The sequence below is a fragment of the Rhea americana genome, unplaced genomic scaffold (assembly GCF_003343005.1).
Source record: "Rhea americana isolate MKP2758 unplaced genomic scaffold, rheAme1 scaffold_67, whole genome shotgun sequence".
Lineage (NCBI taxonomy): Eukaryota > Metazoa > Chordata > Aves > Rheiformes > Rheidae > Rhea > Rhea americana.
The window spans coordinates 2,205,604-2,225,235 of NW_028186834.1; the positions used below are offsets into that span (position 1 = coordinate 2,205,604).

General features: G+C 37.3%; 1 protein-coding gene across 1 annotated transcript in view; it reads right to left on the reverse strand.

Moving 5' to 3' along the window:
• MGAT5 (alpha-1,6-mannosylglycoprotein 6-beta-N-acetylglucosaminyltransferase) overlaps window positions 1–19,632 on the reverse strand; it is a 131,453-nt gene that overhangs the window by 26,194 nt on the left and 85,627 nt on the right. Inside the window, exons 10-11 of the mRNA XM_085320957.1 lie at window positions 16,084–16,217; window positions 12,001–12,134 (exon numbers count right to left, since the gene is read on the reverse strand). Coding sequence (XP_085177083.1) covers window positions 12,001–12,134; window positions 16,084–16,217 — 268 coding nt within the window. The remainder of the gene's footprint in view (window positions 1–12,000; window positions 12,135–16,083; window positions 16,218–19,632) is intronic.

Here is a 19,632-nt window from a genome sequence, read left to right on the forward strand (position 1 = left end):
GAAGAAATTCACTGGTTCTTCTATTTTATTTTTTTGATTCCAACAGTACTTAACCTTTTATTACACTATTAGCTTTGTTTTTCTACTGGATTAGAAGAAAGCTGTAGCTTTCTTTACGTATAGTAGATGTAGAAATAAATCGGTATCAAAAGTACCATTAATTTGTAATGGGACAAAAAAACCCAGGCCCCTGGACAGCTGTAACCTCAGCACTGCTTAAACATACTTACCCTAAAAATACCAAAAAATTCATTCTGAAACATCAAACATAATTGTATAAGCATCACTAAAGGTGACAGGCACATACACCACTTCAATGTTCTTACTTTTGCAAATTCTCAGTACTTATATAGAGCTGGGCAAAGGGGCGCATAGTTAATCTTTAAAAAAGTAGTTCTCTGGACACTAGCTAGAGTTGTCACTCTGTCAGAGATGCCACATAATTAATTATTGTTCACCTTGTTTGTGAAGAAAAGGGTTACTCTCACCTTAATAGAGCTGCACTCTTGCCAACTGAATACACATCTTTACCTAAATACCTGACAAGTCCCATAAAAATACTCCACTTACCCGAAATTTCAAAGGGATTTGTAAAAGACTAGTAAAGACAACTAGAAAAGARTAGTAACAGATTTTGTTTTACCTTAAAAGAAAACCAAAAAACAACAACAAACCACCCTATATACCGTCCTAATCCGCAAACAAGAATTTAGCTTTCAATGCCAGATGGRATTTTTGAGTTTTACAAACTACTAACATTCTAAAACCAGTTAGCTAAAGACTGTATTTACTGCTAGTATGCAGCACAGATCAGAGACTTTTCATCAATATCTGCACATAATCTCAATAATAACTCTAAAATCAGGCAACAAGTTTTTTTACTTTTTGCCAGGAAGAGAGTTTTAAAGAATTTTACTTTCAGTCACTATTTTTGTCGCGTTAACTCTGCACTGTTCCTTCACAGCCACATGTGAAAGCTGGCCAACAATTTTAACGCAGTTCATTCAAAGGGCAAGTAGACTGGGAAAATCCTGTTCTTTCTGTTCTTGGAGCGGTAAGATATTAGGCTTAGGTGAATAAACAATGCTTTGCTAAATGGATTGCTGATATACACTTGCACATGCAGAGTATTTAATGACAGATAACGACTGGCTTCTAGCTTTAGCTTCCTCTGCTGGAGGGAATGTTTCTGATGAAGTTTGCCTGCTCCATTATTAAATCACTGTGTTCTGGTAGCTATSGCAAGATTATACTATACAGAGAATGTCCTGGGCTAATTACTATACAAAATAGCCAACAAATGGAGATATGCTTTCCTGTTTGACAAGAGTATCTGATATCTAGAATGYCCATGTCCATGTACCGACTGCCAAGTAAAAGAGGTTTTTTCCTAGCCTGGAGGAGGTAAAAAGACAAGGATGAAGGAGCAATCTCATTGTTTCAGCAAAACCTTTAATCCACAGAAAACAAAATTTTGTTCACTAAGACAACTGCAGAGTGTATCAGGAATTAGTACAATAGCTTTCACACAGTTAAATATTTCTTCTCACCCCCTCAACTCAAACACATTTTCTCAGGAAGGTGCAGAAAGGCAAGGCAYAAACAAGATGCTTTTGCATATTGTATTTCAATGGATGCAGTACCACAGAACTGATATCCTGGAGAATGGTTGAGAGAGATTGAAAAGGTTGTATACAAACACAGTTGTCTGCAAAGTGAGTTTTCACATTTGATAGCCCCTTGTAGCTGCTGATGCAATTTTCATTTCATCAAATTGCCCAAATACCTGAACTACCATTTTTCAATTCTAAACGGAATAAACCAAGCATAAAAAGTGAAGTGATTTTTCTCTTTCCCATGATCATTTAGCAGACTAACCAGAGAGGTCTTGAATCCAAAGTCCCCTGTTCTCAGAGTGTGCAGTGTCCTAAACTCAGGACACTAAGACCAATTCAGAATTTGGTTATGAAACCAGGAAAAACAAGTTAGGAGGTCAACTCATCATTACAGGTAAACAAAAAACAAAATCAAGCCTAATATAAATAGTTGCTTAAAATGATGGGGCATTAAAATACATGATCCACAAGACTATTCTCCATCCGATATTTTTAAGTGAAATATTAACTGTGCAAATAAAGAATGAAAAACAGTCAGTATCTCTACAAATGCCACACTACTGTCCTTTTACCTCCCTATTTTTATTTTAAATTTATAGAACCGTATTTTTTTTATAGCTCATGTTATATGTTGTCTCCAGACACGGTAGCTCTGAGTAAATCACATTTTTTACACAGGGGTCTCCAGCTACCATCTGTCAAAACAATTGGATCAGTAGCATCTTGCTGGCCACCATCTTTCCTGGAAAAGAAAAAGCTCTGAAAGCTAGACGGTTCATGCTGGTAACTGCAGACTGCTTTGAGCTAATGTCTTTCACGATGGCCACTGACAAACGTGAAGGATGTACCTGCGTTCATGCCACGTGCCCAGGAAGAGCAGTAAGCCAAACACCTCCAGCAACTGAGGCACGGACTGCTCCTGTGCAAAGCTGTTGTGCAGCTACTGTAGGCACTGTGGTGTGGCAGAGGGGAGGTTGAGGTTGCACGACTCAGCTTTCCCCTGTCACCAGAAAAACCTTTGTGGGATGCACTCATCAAGAGATACAGTGCCTCATTGCTTTAAAGTACTGTAAATGATGGCCACTTCAATTAAACACAAAAACACCAACCTGGAATATACATACACCTAGAGCTGTCGCATTATTCTCAGAACTTGGAAAGGGTATTTCTTCCGTCCAACTGCAGGTGCTTTACAAAATTCATCAAACACACATGGGAGAGACAYGGCCCTTACCACCTCTGCCCAGAGATAAAAATGCTAGGGGGCTTGCTGGAGACCACATAGTATGCCAAAGGAGAAGTATAAAACAGACATTGTTGCTGTTATTGTTAATTAATACAGATTACTTTAGAAAACAAAAGCTTGTCCAATTTTTTACTTTTCTTTTTACTTCAACTTTGAAYGACTGAAAAAGTTGTTTCTCCTAGTATTTGTACAAGGACATAATTAGAAACTGTGRAGAAGCTCATATTTTGTTACCATTGCAGCCTTTTCTTCCTTACAAATGTTCAGGAGAAATATAAACGAGGCAGCCTGTTCTTGTTTCCAGACTGCAGTAGTGGTCTGCTGCTAGAGACATACCTAACGCCGCCTGGCAAAGCCCACGAGCTACGCTCCGGCCTTCTATATGTGAAGGCAGAGAAGGATCTGAAGCAATGACAGACATCAATGATAACGTGATCTGCCTACTGTAAGAAATATAAAACATCAGCTCAAACCTTATCAGCTAATGTCACACAAACTGATAACATAAATGCACTCTAACTCAAGAAAAAATATAAGCATGAAGGAGATAGAAAGAGTAAAATCAGGATTACATAAAACTGTAACTACTTATTTTAATGATTTAAATGACAAAATTACTAACTTCTGTTAGAGAAAAYTAAGCAGTTTTAAAACAAAATACTTATCACAAAAATTATCCAGTCTTCACAATCTTTCTCACAGCTCCTTTGGAACTGCACTTCCAGGCATATGACTCTTCAAAGGTCGTTTAGATTCAAAAAGCAATTTGGAAGAGAAATCCATGAATCACTACTGAACACAGAGTCACTACCTTTGGCTTAGGAAGTCCATGAACCGCTCATCTCTGGTGGCTGCAAAACGACCCCGATTTTGCATTCTTCCTTACACATCAAGTCTCAGCTACTGTTGGGGTCAGAATACCAGACTCGATAAGTTTTTGATCTGATCTGGCCTTGCTGCCACCTTATTATCTTAAGTCTTATTTCAGTTTCAACGCTGAATATACATACATATATATTATATACACACCACCTTGTGCTCTATACCACCACTTGCTTTCCACAAAATAGGAGATACAAGATTAAAAAAAACAAAAAACCCCCAGCATACCAAGATAGGAAGAAAAGCAGAGACTTCGATTCTTTATTTATAGCAGCACTTTTGGAGGCAGAGGGAGGGTGTAGGTAACATGTAAGAAATATTTCAAAATAAATTCAAATTATACGAGCAGCTGMGTGAACTATATTCAAAATTCTATATGCAATTAATCAACATAATTTAGGAAAACATAGCAAAAGTAGTGACAAAATGGCACATTTTAAGCATCTCTGCAAGCGTAAACAAAACAATAAATTAACGATCCATAACCATAATTGAGAACATTATTTAAGCATACAACTGACTTCTCTCCTGATTCATAGTCTAAAACCACAGATTAAGAAAGATAGTATCTAAAGTAGCATCGATTTTTTCATCCATAATATTTAGAAAAATAATGGGACATTTACATGGTGTACTGTGTTTCCATCTCCAGAAGATAGGGGAGCTACTGCAGCAGACTGCACTATAAAGGCTTTTTCCCTCACAACAGAAGACTTGTAGACAGTTAAAAGTAAGGGAACCTATTTGTAAAAATCTACRAATTGGTTTGAAACTACAGAGAAAAAACAAAAACAATAAAAAAATGCACAAAAGTTGAGAATAATCTCTTATCCTCCAAAAGAGCAATCCCCTTTCTTTTAATCAAATTAAATTTTTAAAGAATAGCTGAAACCAATAGCAATATCTTTCCTTTGTTCCCTGCATATAAAAAATTGTCTTTAATTCCTTCACAAGTCTTCCTTTCTCAAACAAAAAACTCAAAAAGCACAATCCTTCCTTTAGCTTTTTTATTTAGTCAAAAACTATTGCTTTCATAATCAGCTATAAAGTACCAGAAAAACAACATCATCATTTTATAGCTTACAGAAATCTTACTAAAATGTGTCCTTTTGCATTTCAAAAAGTCGTGAATCAACAAATTCCTTCTAGGAAAGTGTAATTTCAGCTCATAAAAGTCTATATTGTAATAAAGCAGTTCACAAGAATAATCATGGCAAGTTTTTCCATTTCAAACATTACAAAAYATGAATTAAAAAAGTGAGAAAATTTAAATATAGCATTTATAAATAGATGGGCTACAAGTAAGTGAATCAAGAAATGTCCTGTACAAACAGATGTATTATCAACATTCCTTTAACTCTGTTAAGCTACTTCCTGATTTTGCTTGCTTGGGTGGGGATATAAATATTCCTTATTCTAAATCATTTCACGTTATGTCCCAAATTTCAAGTTTCTCCAAAATGAATTTGAAGAGAAAAAATAATAGGCTACAGGCTAGTAATACAAAATCAACAGATCAGACTGTACCATTCACCCCATATCTGCTGCCCATAGTCCAAATTGAGACTTAGYGTATGAAAGTTCACTACTTCAAAGATAAGCCAATTATTTCTTCTCAGACTCAAAATGAAAGAGTAACAGTAACAGTCATACAAGTCTTTTCTGAAGCATTTTTTCCAGCAGCAAAAATAAGCTTGCCATTCAAGAAAGACATTTTTGTTGATCACTGACTGCAGAACTGTTATTACCGTATGCCAATTATTTCCACCTACTTTTAAAAGCTTCATGGTAAGCCTTTCTCATCAAAGAAATCAAATGACAACAGTCTGACAAGTCTTTCCTTAAGACAATGTTGACAGGAAGGCAGAGCCTAGAGTTTTAAGTTCAGTAGCTGAAAATAGAAGAAGTATAAATGCTACAACAATACACGGTAGAAAAGCACGATGCACGAAGAGCTAAACTCTGCTTTCACTTTTCTTGATGTGGTACAGGGTGGGCACCAACAACTTTGCTTTCCCATCAGTTTGGCAGTGTAAGTTTATGATAGATTTCTGCAATTTTAGACCACTCAGATACTTTCAAAGAATATTAAATATTCACCAGTGAATGAACCCAAACACCACAGGCCAGTTACCTTACAGAAGAGTCTGAATCAGCCTCCCAACGGGATGGTTGGGATGGCTTACGGGGCAGTCTCACCTCACATTAAAAAAGGCAGAACACAACGATGTCTTAACAAATGGTTTTCAGAAAAATAAGAACTGGTATAGATCTTGGTGTATTTCCTAACAGGTACTGCTAAGCCTAGAGGCCCTAACACCTGGATGACTATTTGTCAAAGTCCAGTGGTATATAGTATACGGCACTTGTAACTCTAAAGTGAGATTATGACACCAATATCATGTACACTTCGAAAAATCTCTCTTTCCAAGAACTGTCACACTCTAAGACTTTTCAAGACTTTCTTGAATACTGGAATTCCTATTCTACAGAGGAAACAGAGTGGCACAAGCACTGGCAAATTCAGTGCAAAAGAGTATTAAGAGAGCTAAACATATAGTGATAAGTCACTAAGAACAGATTATGTCTCTTGGAGCTCAGATAGGAAACTGTTGAACTGTTAACCGTGGAGTACTTAATGTAGAACACTAAATTTAAAAAGTGGATTTGGTGAAGATTCAGTAATTATAGACTAGCAGGTATTTTATACTCAACAAATTAGCTGAAACTACAGCAGCACACAGAATTATTTCCATACAACCAAATTTATGTTAATATACAAGAATTGTGTAAGAACACACAATTTTTTTTGCAGAAGGAAATTYCCTCTCAAATTGTTAAGAGTTCTCTGAAGAAGCCAATCAGTGTACAGAAAAGGGTGATTCAGCTTGTGTAGTACACTTGATTTTCAGAAATAATTCTTTAAAGATTCTTAAAAACTAAGTCTCATTGGGATAGAAGGGAATCACTCTCTTGAACGAATACTCAGTATGTAAAAGGGAATAGGGAAGTGACAAGGTGTGCAGCTGATACACACTACTCTGAGCAGTAAAGTAGCAGCAAAATAAAAGCAATTTCAAAATGCTTCATGCAGAACGACATCACAACATTGAATACTGGGAGTTCCAAAGCTTTTGAAAATGTCCCCTCAGTAACCTAGGAGCCTGAGTGACAAGGAAATAAAATAGTAGATAAATTCAACGTAAATAAATGTAAAGCGATGTATGCAAGGAAAAACAATCCTAGCTTCAGAAAGGAACGATGGACTTGAATTGGCTACTACTACTCAGGAATAAAGGTTTTTCACTGTGACACAGAGTTCCACGAAAAAAAAAATCAGTCCAATAGTCTAAAAAGAATATCACTGCACCTTTCTATAAATGCATAGTCCTCTCTGTCCTYGAATACTGTGTATGTTTCTGGTCCGTCTCAAAAAAGGACCTGACAGACCTGGAAGAGGGGCCACAAGAATCCAAGCTAGACAATGGTTTCTATCGTTAACTAAAGAAATCTGTAACTAATTAAGCTAGGATTCTTCAGCTTGGAAAAGACAGCTTGGCAGAATATAAAAGAGGTTTACAAAACCATGATTGGCATAAAGTATGTGGACAGCAACAAATTATTCCTAATCTCTTCCAATACAAGAAGCCCAAACAAAGCTAGTAAGAGGCAGTTTTGGACGAAACAAAAGTTAATGGCTTTCTCTGCAAGAGGCCAGAGGCTTGTGGGACTTCATGAGAAGGAATGCTGCGGAGGCAAGGCAGTTTGCACAGGTCACAGAAGAGCCCTCTAACTGCGCTCTCCGAAGTTTGCCARCAGATAGTTTATCAATGGACCGCTAGACTCAGGAAATCCCCCACAGTGGGAAGAAAACTGGAGGGAGAGACAATATGCAAGGGAAGTATTATTTAAACTTGTCATGCTCACACTTTTCTTTGAATGTCCATTTATGGTCCTTTTGTTAGATACCTACAAAACGTATATAAATAGTATATATTTGCACACAAATAATCTTTGCATATAAAAAGAATAAAATGTCTCTGTAAGGATTGTTGTTCTTCATGATCTGCTGGAATTCCTGCTCATTCAGTTCCCTCTCCTCATCTTTGGCTATCTGAACTCTTCTTGCAGTTTTTCATCCATGAAGTTTTCTCCAATGCTTTGTCTGCACTAAGGTTTTTGAAACCTTTGCCCATTTTGCTGCCATCAAACACTAACTAATGCCCGATGAAGAATTTCCTGTCTTTTGAAAGGGAGTCTCTGGCACTAACAACGGGTCAGACTTGTGCACTACAAGAGCTGAAGCAGAATACTGCAGGCGTACAGGAGAAAACAGGCAAGATCATGTGAACAAAAACCAGTTAATGTGTTGTTTTTGTGATAATCAAATAGTAGCAGGTGATTGTGTTAACCAGTATCATAAAACCTCAGTAATTCATTTTGTAGGTACAAAGTGATKAAAAAAAAAAAGCCAAACCAAGAGCCCAGCTGATCACTGACCTGTCCTTTCTTTAAAGTGGTTCTTAAAAAGCTATTTCACAATAAATGTTGAATAAATCTTCAAAAGTGTACGTATAAGATAGAAAAGGCTACAGTGCTGCTGCAAATTTGGAGGAAGATGAAATGAGAAGATGCCAGGTTTGTGTATGCACTGACTGTGCGCGAGAGAAAGGGCGAGGACTTTTTCTTCCCTTCCTTTCGTATCTTCTAGCTTCAAAGGTGAAACGAAACGGTCAAAGTACGTCGTTAACAACGAAGTGCAAGAAGCAATCAGAAAGAAGGGAAAGGTGACGCTGGCTGCAGCAAGACGCTCATCTGTGCTGGTAATAGAAACACAGCCTAGAAGTATATTCTCCTCTAACTTATCCCCACTCTCTTCCTCCCACCCCATCCAATAAGGCACAGAATGAGGAAATTATATATATCCCAAGGAACTATAAAGGGGAGAAGTTCAGCAAGACAAACTTAATTATGTAATTTCCTGTTAAGAGCAAGTTAAAAAGTAACCATCTCCCATATCCAWTTTTTTGAAACTTTTTATGCAGACAGTAATCATTTAAAAATTCCCATCTTGTCAAGTGGCACTACTAACAAAAATCACTCACTATTTTGCCTCTCAATATTTAAATATTTTAGTGCAACTGTACTTGAATATGTTGAAATACAAACTTCCTGCAGGTAATCAGCTTATAATTATATATTACATATTCACGGCTATTTTCTAATACAGGCAATATTCTATATTCTTTCAGAGCATTCCACAAAAAATGATACAGCAATTAATTTAAAACGAATCCCAAATCACTTTTCCATCAAGGACTGAGGGTAGAAATAATAGAACAGCATGATGTGGAGTTGCACGAAGACCACCAGACTCCTAAAAAGGAGTGAAGACGACATGAAAGGCTTTGACATTCCCTTTTAATTGAAATTAAATTAACTGAATTGATAATGGCAAGTATTACGGGTTTCATTCGCATTTTATTCATTCCATTGCACTCAGGCAGACAGAGGTCACTTGTCATTAGTACTGCCAGAAATCCAGACAGAAACTCAAACCTTTGATTACAACCAACACATTCAAAGCTTGGCAAATGCTGTCTTTGGTAGCTTACCTATAAGGATAACCTTTAGAAACACACTTAGCACCTCCTGTTTGTACTCCTCAACCCACTTAAGACTGATTTAGTTATCACAGCAAAATGATCAAGACAATCGAGGTTTCTTGCAGTCTCTGCAGTGTACATGCTTTACGATCTCCATCAAAACTTGTCTGGACATCMCTACTGTAAAACGGGATTAATGCCACTGGTCTCAGGCCATCGACTAACGTCTTTTTTCTGTATCCAGCAGAACTGCCAGAAGAGCTCACTCTATTCCTCTCCCTCTAACTCATCATCTTCACATCAGAGCTTAACCCTCCTGAAATGATGTGGCAAGGCAGAACACTGCCTGCAAGCAAACCATAATTCTCTTTAGCTGCAATAAGGCAAGCTGGTTTGAACAATTCAAACAGGTGGTGCAAGCTAGTGCAATTCTGTCCAGCCATGCAGCGCATCAACAGAGCTGGGGATACGGGGATTTGTAGCAAAGGGAAAATGACAAGCAATTTGGGACCTGTCTTCTACAGGTCAAGGTGGATGCAGAAAAGGAGATAGGTCCGTAATTACATGAAACCTTGACAGCAGTTATTCTGGTCCCCCTACGGGGAAAAAAGAAAATCACTCTGAACTGACTGGTATCCTGTGTGTATCTTAGTTCCGTATCAGATGCGATCGGTTTCAAATTAAATGAGTTATTTGCAAGTGATATTCCTAAAAAGCTCCTCAGTCTGGACTTCAGAACATTCTCCCCATGCTGCACTTCTCTTAATGACTGATTACAAGCAACAGTGACACGAGTATTCTGTGGAGATTACACTTTTGTTAATTGGCCATATCCAATATAAAGAAAAGTAGCAGGATAAATAGATTAATCTGGGTTCAGTACAAGCCATAGTGGCAGATGGAAAGAGCATTAAACCAGGAAAAAGAAGGAAACATGAAATAAGCAAATTATACAGACACAAGATTAGTTCAAGCTTTCTGTTGATCAGAAGAATTGCATTTTTTATCACCCTCAATAAGACTTTCCACATTGTCACTGATGCAAACCCTGCCTGCAGTGATTGTACCAGTGCACAGGAAGCATGGGCATGCAAGTTCCAGTTGTGATGCTATTGATGTTACAAGCATACAGTATACACTTTAATATGGCTAAATATTAAGTCATATATCTTGGAAGAAAAAATGTAGGCAATATTTATAAAATGGAGCAGTGTCTTGAAGAGCAGCAGTTCCAAAGAGAAGCTGAAAGGGACAAAAGGGTCTTGGYTGAGAAGTCATTTTGACATGAGTTCCCACTGCTGAAAAGATAACATGCATAATAACGCATACAGTGTTTCTTTTTCTTTTGGTACTGGTATGGCCAGTGTGCCCGTTGCTAGCATTAGCATTTCAAGAACAAAGCAAACAATCTTAAAGAGGTTCAGACAAAACAAATACATGAGAACACTTAAGGATTAGAAAGTACGAAGTTTTCAACAGTTCAGTAGAGGCTTTTCAGAAAGACGACTTTGAGGTCGATCTATGTATTTCTATAGGGTAACAGAAATGTTATCAACCCATAGACCAAGCATATAATTGATACAAAGTATGGAAATTAAAAGTTAAATTAAAAGGAATCTGAATCAGAAATAATGCAGAAGTTAAAGACAGAGGGCAATTATTTAAGGAATTTACCAGGGAAAGTAATAGGGTTTCCACTGAGTGCTACTTAAAAATCAACATTGGATATTCTTTTCCAAAAAGCCATGATCCTGTCTGAATCAGTTCATGAATATCCTGTCTGTCATACAGAACCTCAGGGTAGAGGATTACARGGCTCTCCTCCAGGCATATAAGCTATTAATACATATTGCTGAATTAATGTAGACTGAATAAACTGATAAAGATATATATGTCAGCTAAAAAATCCTGGTGACCAAGCAACAATCTTGTTCTCGGATCCAACTACTACTCAACAGGTTGTTCTGCTGGTATGTACTTCCTAACAATCAAGTCAGGAAGTATAGATGATCATTACATCCAGCTGTTCCTGAGAGACTGATAATGAGATCAGGAACYGAAAGTACAAGAGCCTCAGCCAGACAGAGACTCAGATTAAGGACACCAGCTCTATTCAGCATTCAGCAGACAGAAAAACAGATTGCAAATGGGGAGATACTAAGTCATTCTGCAACACTGAGCCAAATATGCAGTCCTTCAAATTCCTATTACTTTAAACAATTGCTGCATTTTCTATTTTTTTTCCTGGTATTAGCACTGTAAAAACTTCTATTATTTTATGGAGACAAAATAAGCATCCTAATTATTGACACRTAAATCAAGCCCTTGTCAAAACAGGGAAATGGCACTCAACTCTCCAAACACCATGCACCTATCTAAGCATACATTAGAAGCTTTTGTAGTTTTTCTTCCATCAGTGAAGACTGCATAAAAATAGCAAAGGATTCGTCTCGATCAAGGCACGCAGATGTTTCCTCATCAGAAAGGCTCCAAAATGTTTAACTCAATTCTTTAAATACGTTTATTCTAATAACAATAAAAAAACAAAGCTGAGTAGATTTCAAGAGCAGGGATACTTTAAGTTACGAGTTATGCCTTATTATCTTCATGAAAGTAAATTTGGCCACATATACGTGGACGGAAAACTCACCTTCCAGAAGCTATCCACTTTGCCATAAACTAGAGACTGATTCTGCCTTTTGATGTCGTTAATGTGTTTAATGTCACTAGAATTCAGATGTTGCTCTACCACAAATCCAAGGAAGCTGTTATCCGGAGTATGAGCTGTAAGAGATAGAGCATATTCAAAATCTTTTAAAGTATCACTTAATGTTTTAAGCGAGTGGCTGTTGGCAGAAAAGTAGTTGTAAGAATCACATTATTCAATAGATCACTTCTATACATACATACTGAGATACACATTTGTTTGCTATATTATTATTAATAATTCTTATTAACATTAAGTCCTGCTGCACACATCTACTGAAGTAAGCAGTTATTTTCTGGCTCATTTCCTGCCTACAATAAAAATTCTGTATCTGGACATAGGCCAATGATAATGAGTTTCTGTGTGCTCAGCTTTGTTGTGGGAGATAAGAGAACCAGAAGGAATTCAGCTTGACAATCTCAGAGAACACAGTACCAACAGTTTAAAAAAACCCACTGTATATATGTTTTAAAACAAAGTAAGTTGATGAATAGCACAAATAAACTTAAGTAACTTTTTGGGTTCATCTCATGTGTCAGAAGGGCTAACCCCAAACATCCAACTCACTGTACATTATGCATCCACCCTAAATACTAGCCTATAAAGTCATACAAAACAAGAAATCAAAATACAGTTTTCATTCTTTAATTCACTCAGAAATCTATCACAAAACACTAAAAGGTGACAGCTAAAGAAGTTAGCAGAAGTTCTGCATTAATCCAGTTCCCAGGAAAAAAAAAATGCCTGCACAGGAGCTGCAGTTTACTCTGAACTCTTCTATATTATTCTCTGTCTTTACCGGTCTTTATGCAGCAGCGACATCCAGTAATGCCAGCCACTATTCTCCTCCTATGAGGAGACATAGCTGCAGGCTCAGTACAACCAAGTTTCCTTTTCTTTTTTTTCCATGGTGTGCTTAATTCTAGGGATGGTCTCTAGTGTTCAAGGCTTTAGCTAAGAGYTATACCTAGTGTATAAACCTCCCCCACATTTTGAGACAGATTTTACGCATATCTAGAGGTGTTGTAGCCTTCCAGGGCTACATAGAAATATGCTGCAATAAATACTATGAACTCCTACATAAGCCTCCCCTTTTTAATTCTGTCATGCAAGTTGAAAACTTCTTAGTAAGCATAGATGCCCAAGTGGAAAAAAAACAAATCAAAACAAAAAACAGAAAGAACAAAACAAAAAGACCACCACCACCCCAGGCAGACATGACACACGCCATGCTAAACCTATATTCAAAGTTCTAAAAGAAAAAAAAAATCTATTGCAATTATTAGTTTTTTTTTTCTTGTTGATTCTTGAAAATCASCCAACTAGATAATGCAGTAGAACAAAGAAATCATACACAGTGTACATTATCCTCTGTCTTTAGATTTAGTCTTTCTAATGACAATTACTCTTTTTCACAAAAAAATCCTCAGTAACAGCCAGGCACTCACTCAGATCCAAGGACTTGTTAGAATTTAGCACAATGAATGGCACAGTGCAAATATGCCTCAGAAAAGCATTTTTCCATTCTTTCATGTTTTTGAATAACAGATCGCATCCGAAGGAGAAGCAAGGAAGCACATACTCAAAAGAAAAAACAAATCTTTGTTACAGTTAGCATTTGTGATCGACTAGTGGTATTCACTGCCTCAAAGATCACTGAGGGGAAGCATTCAAAAGGATATTTAAGCAAGATCATGTACTTTTTAAAAGCATTAGTGCTGTTACTTTGCATAGAAGAATTTAAGCAAAAATATATAAAAAGGGGAAAAGCTTGTGCTTCAGGAAGACTCAAGAGAACATGGTGAAGCACTTCGCTAATATACCGCAAGTTAGTATACTGCTTGCTGCTTGTTCACTAGTAATCTTCAGCCCTTATAACCAGTCCTCAAAACATAGTAAGAGTCTGTGGCTCTTGGGAAGATGTTCAAGGTTCCAACCTAGGATAAAATCCTTACTGATGCATAACAAACTTTTTAATCACAACCCATGAAAGACTGTGCTACCTCTGCAATAGAGSGAAAAAAACACAAACAAATTTTAAGTATCACAAAACTTGTCAATTCTTTTGTGTCTAGTACAAAAGGAAGAAAAATTATTGAAAAATCTATTGCACTGAAATCACTCATGCTTCAGAACAAGTTTGCTTGTAATCTACCRAGCAATCTTCCTGCAGAGGGAAGAACAGCAGTCCTTTCTAGTATTAAAAACCAGAAATGGTTATTTCTTTAAGTTCCAACATAGTCTTACTATTCCAATAATTCATTATGAACCAATTTGCTCTGAACATGAGAATGTCACCTACAACAGAGGTGACATAACAGAGAATTTCTCTATTGAAAAAGTTTAYCTTCCTTCACATTTCATAGAGTGGGGTTGAGGAAAGCACAGCCATAGCACACAGTTGGACCACAAGCATTCACGCAACTATCTGATCAGGAGCTCACACACAAATTTCTGAACAACTAGACTACTTAAACACRGTACAATCAAGCCTAGAGCTCATCTTCCCTTTAGGACATAAACCTACAAATATTAGCTAAGGTCTCAGGAAGTGAAAAGCAAATTCTGTGGATGTGGAACACATGCTGTGGATGGTCTATTACCATTCAGGCACAAACTCTGCAACTACTTCCAAGCCACATTTCCTCACTCCACTTTTTGTTACTTGCTTTTAAACAACTGTGAATGCCGTCTTTTATCTGCTGAACAACCTTCACTTATATTTCTCTGGAAAAACTTGCACAGAAAATGTTGACAGACAAAATATGTCTCTTCCAAGAATTTTACAGGGCAACTAAATTCAAARGCATGTCAGCTAGACACCAGTGTGTATACTTCTGTTACGAAGAGTGAAAAGTTTGAAAGACTTGTGAGGTCTGTTCAGAGAGAACCTTGGTTCTGGCCTTGGTTTTAGATATGGAATCCCAAACTTCCTGGGTCACGCTGAGCATTATCAAGAGTTTCTTTATAGGCTCAGCTTGAGAAGTAAGTACACAAAACATGCTCTTTGCTTTTCCCTAAATCTCGCTCCCCTCAAGCTGGCTCAGTGTGGTGAGTCTTTTTGCACCTTCCAGAGATAACAAACTTGAATAGCCACTACTACCACATGGRAAAAAAAAGATCCTTCAACTGTAGAACCTAATCTCACAAAATCAAAGACTAYGGCCAGAGCAGGCCACCGAAACATTTAATCAGACCCAATTCATACACAATTCAGAGACTGTTTTTGCTGTGTTCCTGTTTTAGTTCATTTATTTGGAAGATATTTAATGATGTTTCAAAAAAGTATAACAATACTGAAATACACTAATCCACTTTTGATTTGTTCAAATATTTAGTTACTCTCACATCCTAATTTTTTAAAAATATTCAATAAATTGAATAAAAATCAATAAGAATCAATTCACCTCAGGATGAAYGCTCACAAAAGGAAAACAAGTTAGATAATAATCTTGACAGTATCTGCCAAAAARTTATGGACACAAAAATCATTTTTGCTGAGTACCAGTTTATGAATTTTTAAAGTAAAGAAATAGAAAAGGAATTGTGCTGCTCAGTTGTTGGGGGGGAAAAAGGCAGAAACAACACAGTCAATCTTCAGCTTAACTTGACTATATAAAAGAACAATGTAGTTTATAAAACTRCAATCACTCTAGCAAATACCTCAATAATCTGTCACAACGTAGCAGGATTTGAGAAGCCTCAAGTAAGAAAAGCGAACTCAAGTTCAAGTAAGTTAAAGTAAGAAAAGTAAGGAAAGTAAACTCAGAGATATTTGAAGGAAAAGTCAGCTACCACTTCCTGTAGGTATCCTGAGATAAAGCTTCTCTGCTATTATTTATAAAATCTCATGCTTTTCTGATCTCTGGATGAAAGCACTATAGACATTTTGCACAATTTACAGGCAATTATGAACCATCCCATCTYCCTGCCATGAACTATCCTCTAATAATACAAAAAAAATCTTCTCAATGAGAACATTCCTTTCTTAAGTGCCAAATTATTTCCGAATCCAGGGATACTTACGGAACATTGTATAAAACTGCTGCGGATTAAGGTTCCATTTTCCCCACGGTGTCTTGTGGCCTTTAGATTGGGCATAATGGGCATGGTTAAACTCTGGTTCAGTTCCAAAGGAATCCAGAACTCTTAACATGCACCTGAAAGAAAGAAAAAAAAATCTATAGCCATATATACACGTATATAAATGAATAAATATAGTTACAATAATTAGGAAGATTTGTTTGCGTTTGCAACTACGCATGATGTATAAGCTTAAGTTACTTTTAAAATTCAAGTTTCTGTCCATATTACATTCACAAAGACATAARGATCAGAAAATTCCAGGACATATCAGACATTCAAATAGCAACCCTGAAGCTTATTTTCAGTTTCTTTGGTCCTACAGAAAGGAGTCATGCTTGACCACCTAAGTAGAGGTTACAGAAATGCTACAGTGATCATCTACATTTCTGAAGCTCCGCAGGAGAATTTAGGCAGGAAAAGGCGGACTCTCCTTCATCCATTTCCTACTATTTTCATGAGTTACTACATGAACAGCCAAAGGTCACATGTCAAGAAGATCAGAGCAGATAGTACTTTGCCTATTTTGTCTCCTGATTCTGACTTTTGGGTCTGAAGCACTGAAAAGTTTAATATGCTSACCACTTGCAGTCAGACAGGACATTTATTTGTTTATGAATTATTTTATCACATTTCTGAAGAAACAATACAGAAGCCAAAAATCTACAACAACCTGACCTAAAAACAGAAAGCTTGGCAGTGGATTATAAAGGGTCTAGTTAAGAAATAAATTAAATCTGTTACTTAAAATCCTGATAATTCCTTGAAAAAAAWAATTTACTTTATGACTTGTTGCTTTCAAAAAGGGTCCAGAACACTTGAAAAGTGACAAAACTCTTAACACGAAGAAGAGKGCACACTGCAGCAGACAGATTCCAGAATTGATGTTCCAAAAATGCAGTCCCTAAACATTTGATATTGCTTGCTACTGCAGGAGTTTTTTTGGGGGCCCATCACACTGATCACTAGCTTCACTGCAAGTGATCTAGATTGTATGGATCCAAAGTTGTCCCCACCATTTTTCAGCATCCACAAACAGTATTTTGGGAAGAAATTTATATAGAATGTGTAGGATGTCACGTGCCACGTTGCATTATGCTATGAAGACACGAACTCTATCACTGCGCATCATGCCACAGGGCTTGTATGTGCTAAAAAAGAGACACAAGCACATGGGTGACAGGGTAAGGAGAGAGCTTCAAAGGTTTCTAGTAACAAATGGCTGTATTTCTCAGTCTTCAAAATTTCCCATGTCTCAAGCCCATATACATTCGCTTAAGTAAAACACCATTTTTGTGGCTTCTAAAGGTCCATGAACTTATTGCCAAAGATACATTTATAGACTTCTTATATAATGTTCCTTTCACTTAGGTATCTGTTAAACTGGGGGAAAAAAAAGAGCAACAGCAACTTTTACACTTTAATATGAAATTCCGCYTTTGTATTTCAGAATACAGAATAGAGCAAATTTATTTTTTTTTAAATCCTTATGAAGATCTTTCAAGAAAAATAAAGGCAAACTAGACAACACATTATGATTCACCGAACAACAAAGCTGACAGATCAGTTTCTGTGTTGTGCAATCCAGTGTTTTATGTCAACTGTTCTCAGTGAAAATATTTTATAACAGTGGCAATTATCTCTGCATCATACAAAATACTCCAGTAGGACCAAAACAGTGATGAATCAGACAGTAATAAAAGCTCTCTTGTTTCTTGGTTGGCCTTAAAGCAGAAATCYCATCAAATACACAGCTTTTGGCCAGGTGCATGAGTGCAGACCAATGAGAAAATGGGCAAAGGCTACTGAAAAACTGCAACACTACTGGAGTTTGTCAATCATGTATATAAGAAGCATTAAATTGCATGCTATCATCTCCATGTGCTTTGTTTCCTCTCTAATTTTTCCTCTGTTTTGAGATGTAAGGTATGCAGCRCTAACTGCTCATAGCAATATGGGTAACTACACCCAGTATGCACTGGGTCTTGGAAGCAGGAGGACAGGAAATGGGAGGGAAGCTGCAACAGGCAGTAAGCTAAATCAGGACATAAGGAAAACAAAGCATGTGTTTAAATGATTAGGGCAAAGAATGTCAGAAAGATAAGAGAAAAAGATCATAGCAGAAAGAWCGTGTGCAGAAACGGTATGAGACGTCAAAAATTTCTAACCCCYGAAACGCAGCAGAAAAGAACAGGGAAAGTACCATATTCGTTTTTTTGTTTCACTTAGCTGTTTAAATCTCTTTAAATTTAACAATTCAACATATAATATCTTAGCATTTCTGAAGTGAAATAATTATTGTTTCAAAAAGAAAAGGCAGTGAAATATTTTCAATCTGAATGTCAGTTCAGTTTTTCACTCTATTTCCCCTTCCTTCCCAAAATGTCACCCCTGCTTTAGCACAGAAGTTGCAGAGAATTACAGTGTGCCTTGGAAGCGGTGTCAGACTGGTGAGACTATTCAGTGAAATGCTTTGTTGACTCAAAATAAATTTAGTTCAAAAACCAGACAGCCGTATATCCCCTCTTTAAAAATGCTAAACTGAACCATTCTTAAATGTTAAGGAAATCACTGAATACATAAAYATATGTTTTGTTTAATCCACTAAAACCAGGTACTATTTAAAACCAAGTACGAAATCTCTCTCACTTCTCTTGCTCTTGAAAGCAAGAGACTTCACTGTCATAGAACACCGAGAGCGGTGCTTGGCCACACTAGCGAGACACCACTTGGTATGCTACGCCGTGCGTGCCAGAAAGCACTTTCCAGCTACAAAAGATTTTTATACACCATATGTGATTTCTTAAAAAAYAAAAACAAATAAACAAAAAACAAACAAGAGTAGCAAACTGCTTATAGAAAMATCCACATTGTTTTCTTTAGTCTAATATATTATAAGCGAAAACATTGGGGCCTGTAAGAAAAAAAGGACAAAAGTAACCCGGGATTAGCACTGTTCCTAAAGTAACTAATTTTCCACAAATGTTGGACATAGCACAGTCGTAACTGGGCAGCCCTACTGGAAGTGCCTACATAGATTTATTCATCTCCTCCTGAGGTTACAGTTCTTCTCTGCTTACACTTCKTTACCTGCACTAGCAGCACCACCCAGCAGCTCGCGTCACTGCGGCTATGCCGGAGTAAACCATAAAATACAGGGTACGCGCATGCCAGGGGCTGCAGACTGACCGAGGACACGTGTCGGGGGCAAGCTGGCCACACCGCAGCCAGGTCGAGGCTGGAAGCTCGCGGCCGCGTTGAGCGGAGGCACGGCGCCGTGCCGGCACGGACACGCCGGCGCCGGGCCGCTCCGGCCCGGGCCCAGCCCGTTCACATCAGCAGCGGCTCGTGTCTGCCGACAGCAATCTCTGCAGACGCGCACGTTAACTTTTAGGCAACTCTGTACTTGAACTTTAAATGTAAAAATTTAGTCAGAAAAATTTCCTCTTAAAACAAATATATTCTACAGAACATATAAACACCAAGGATATT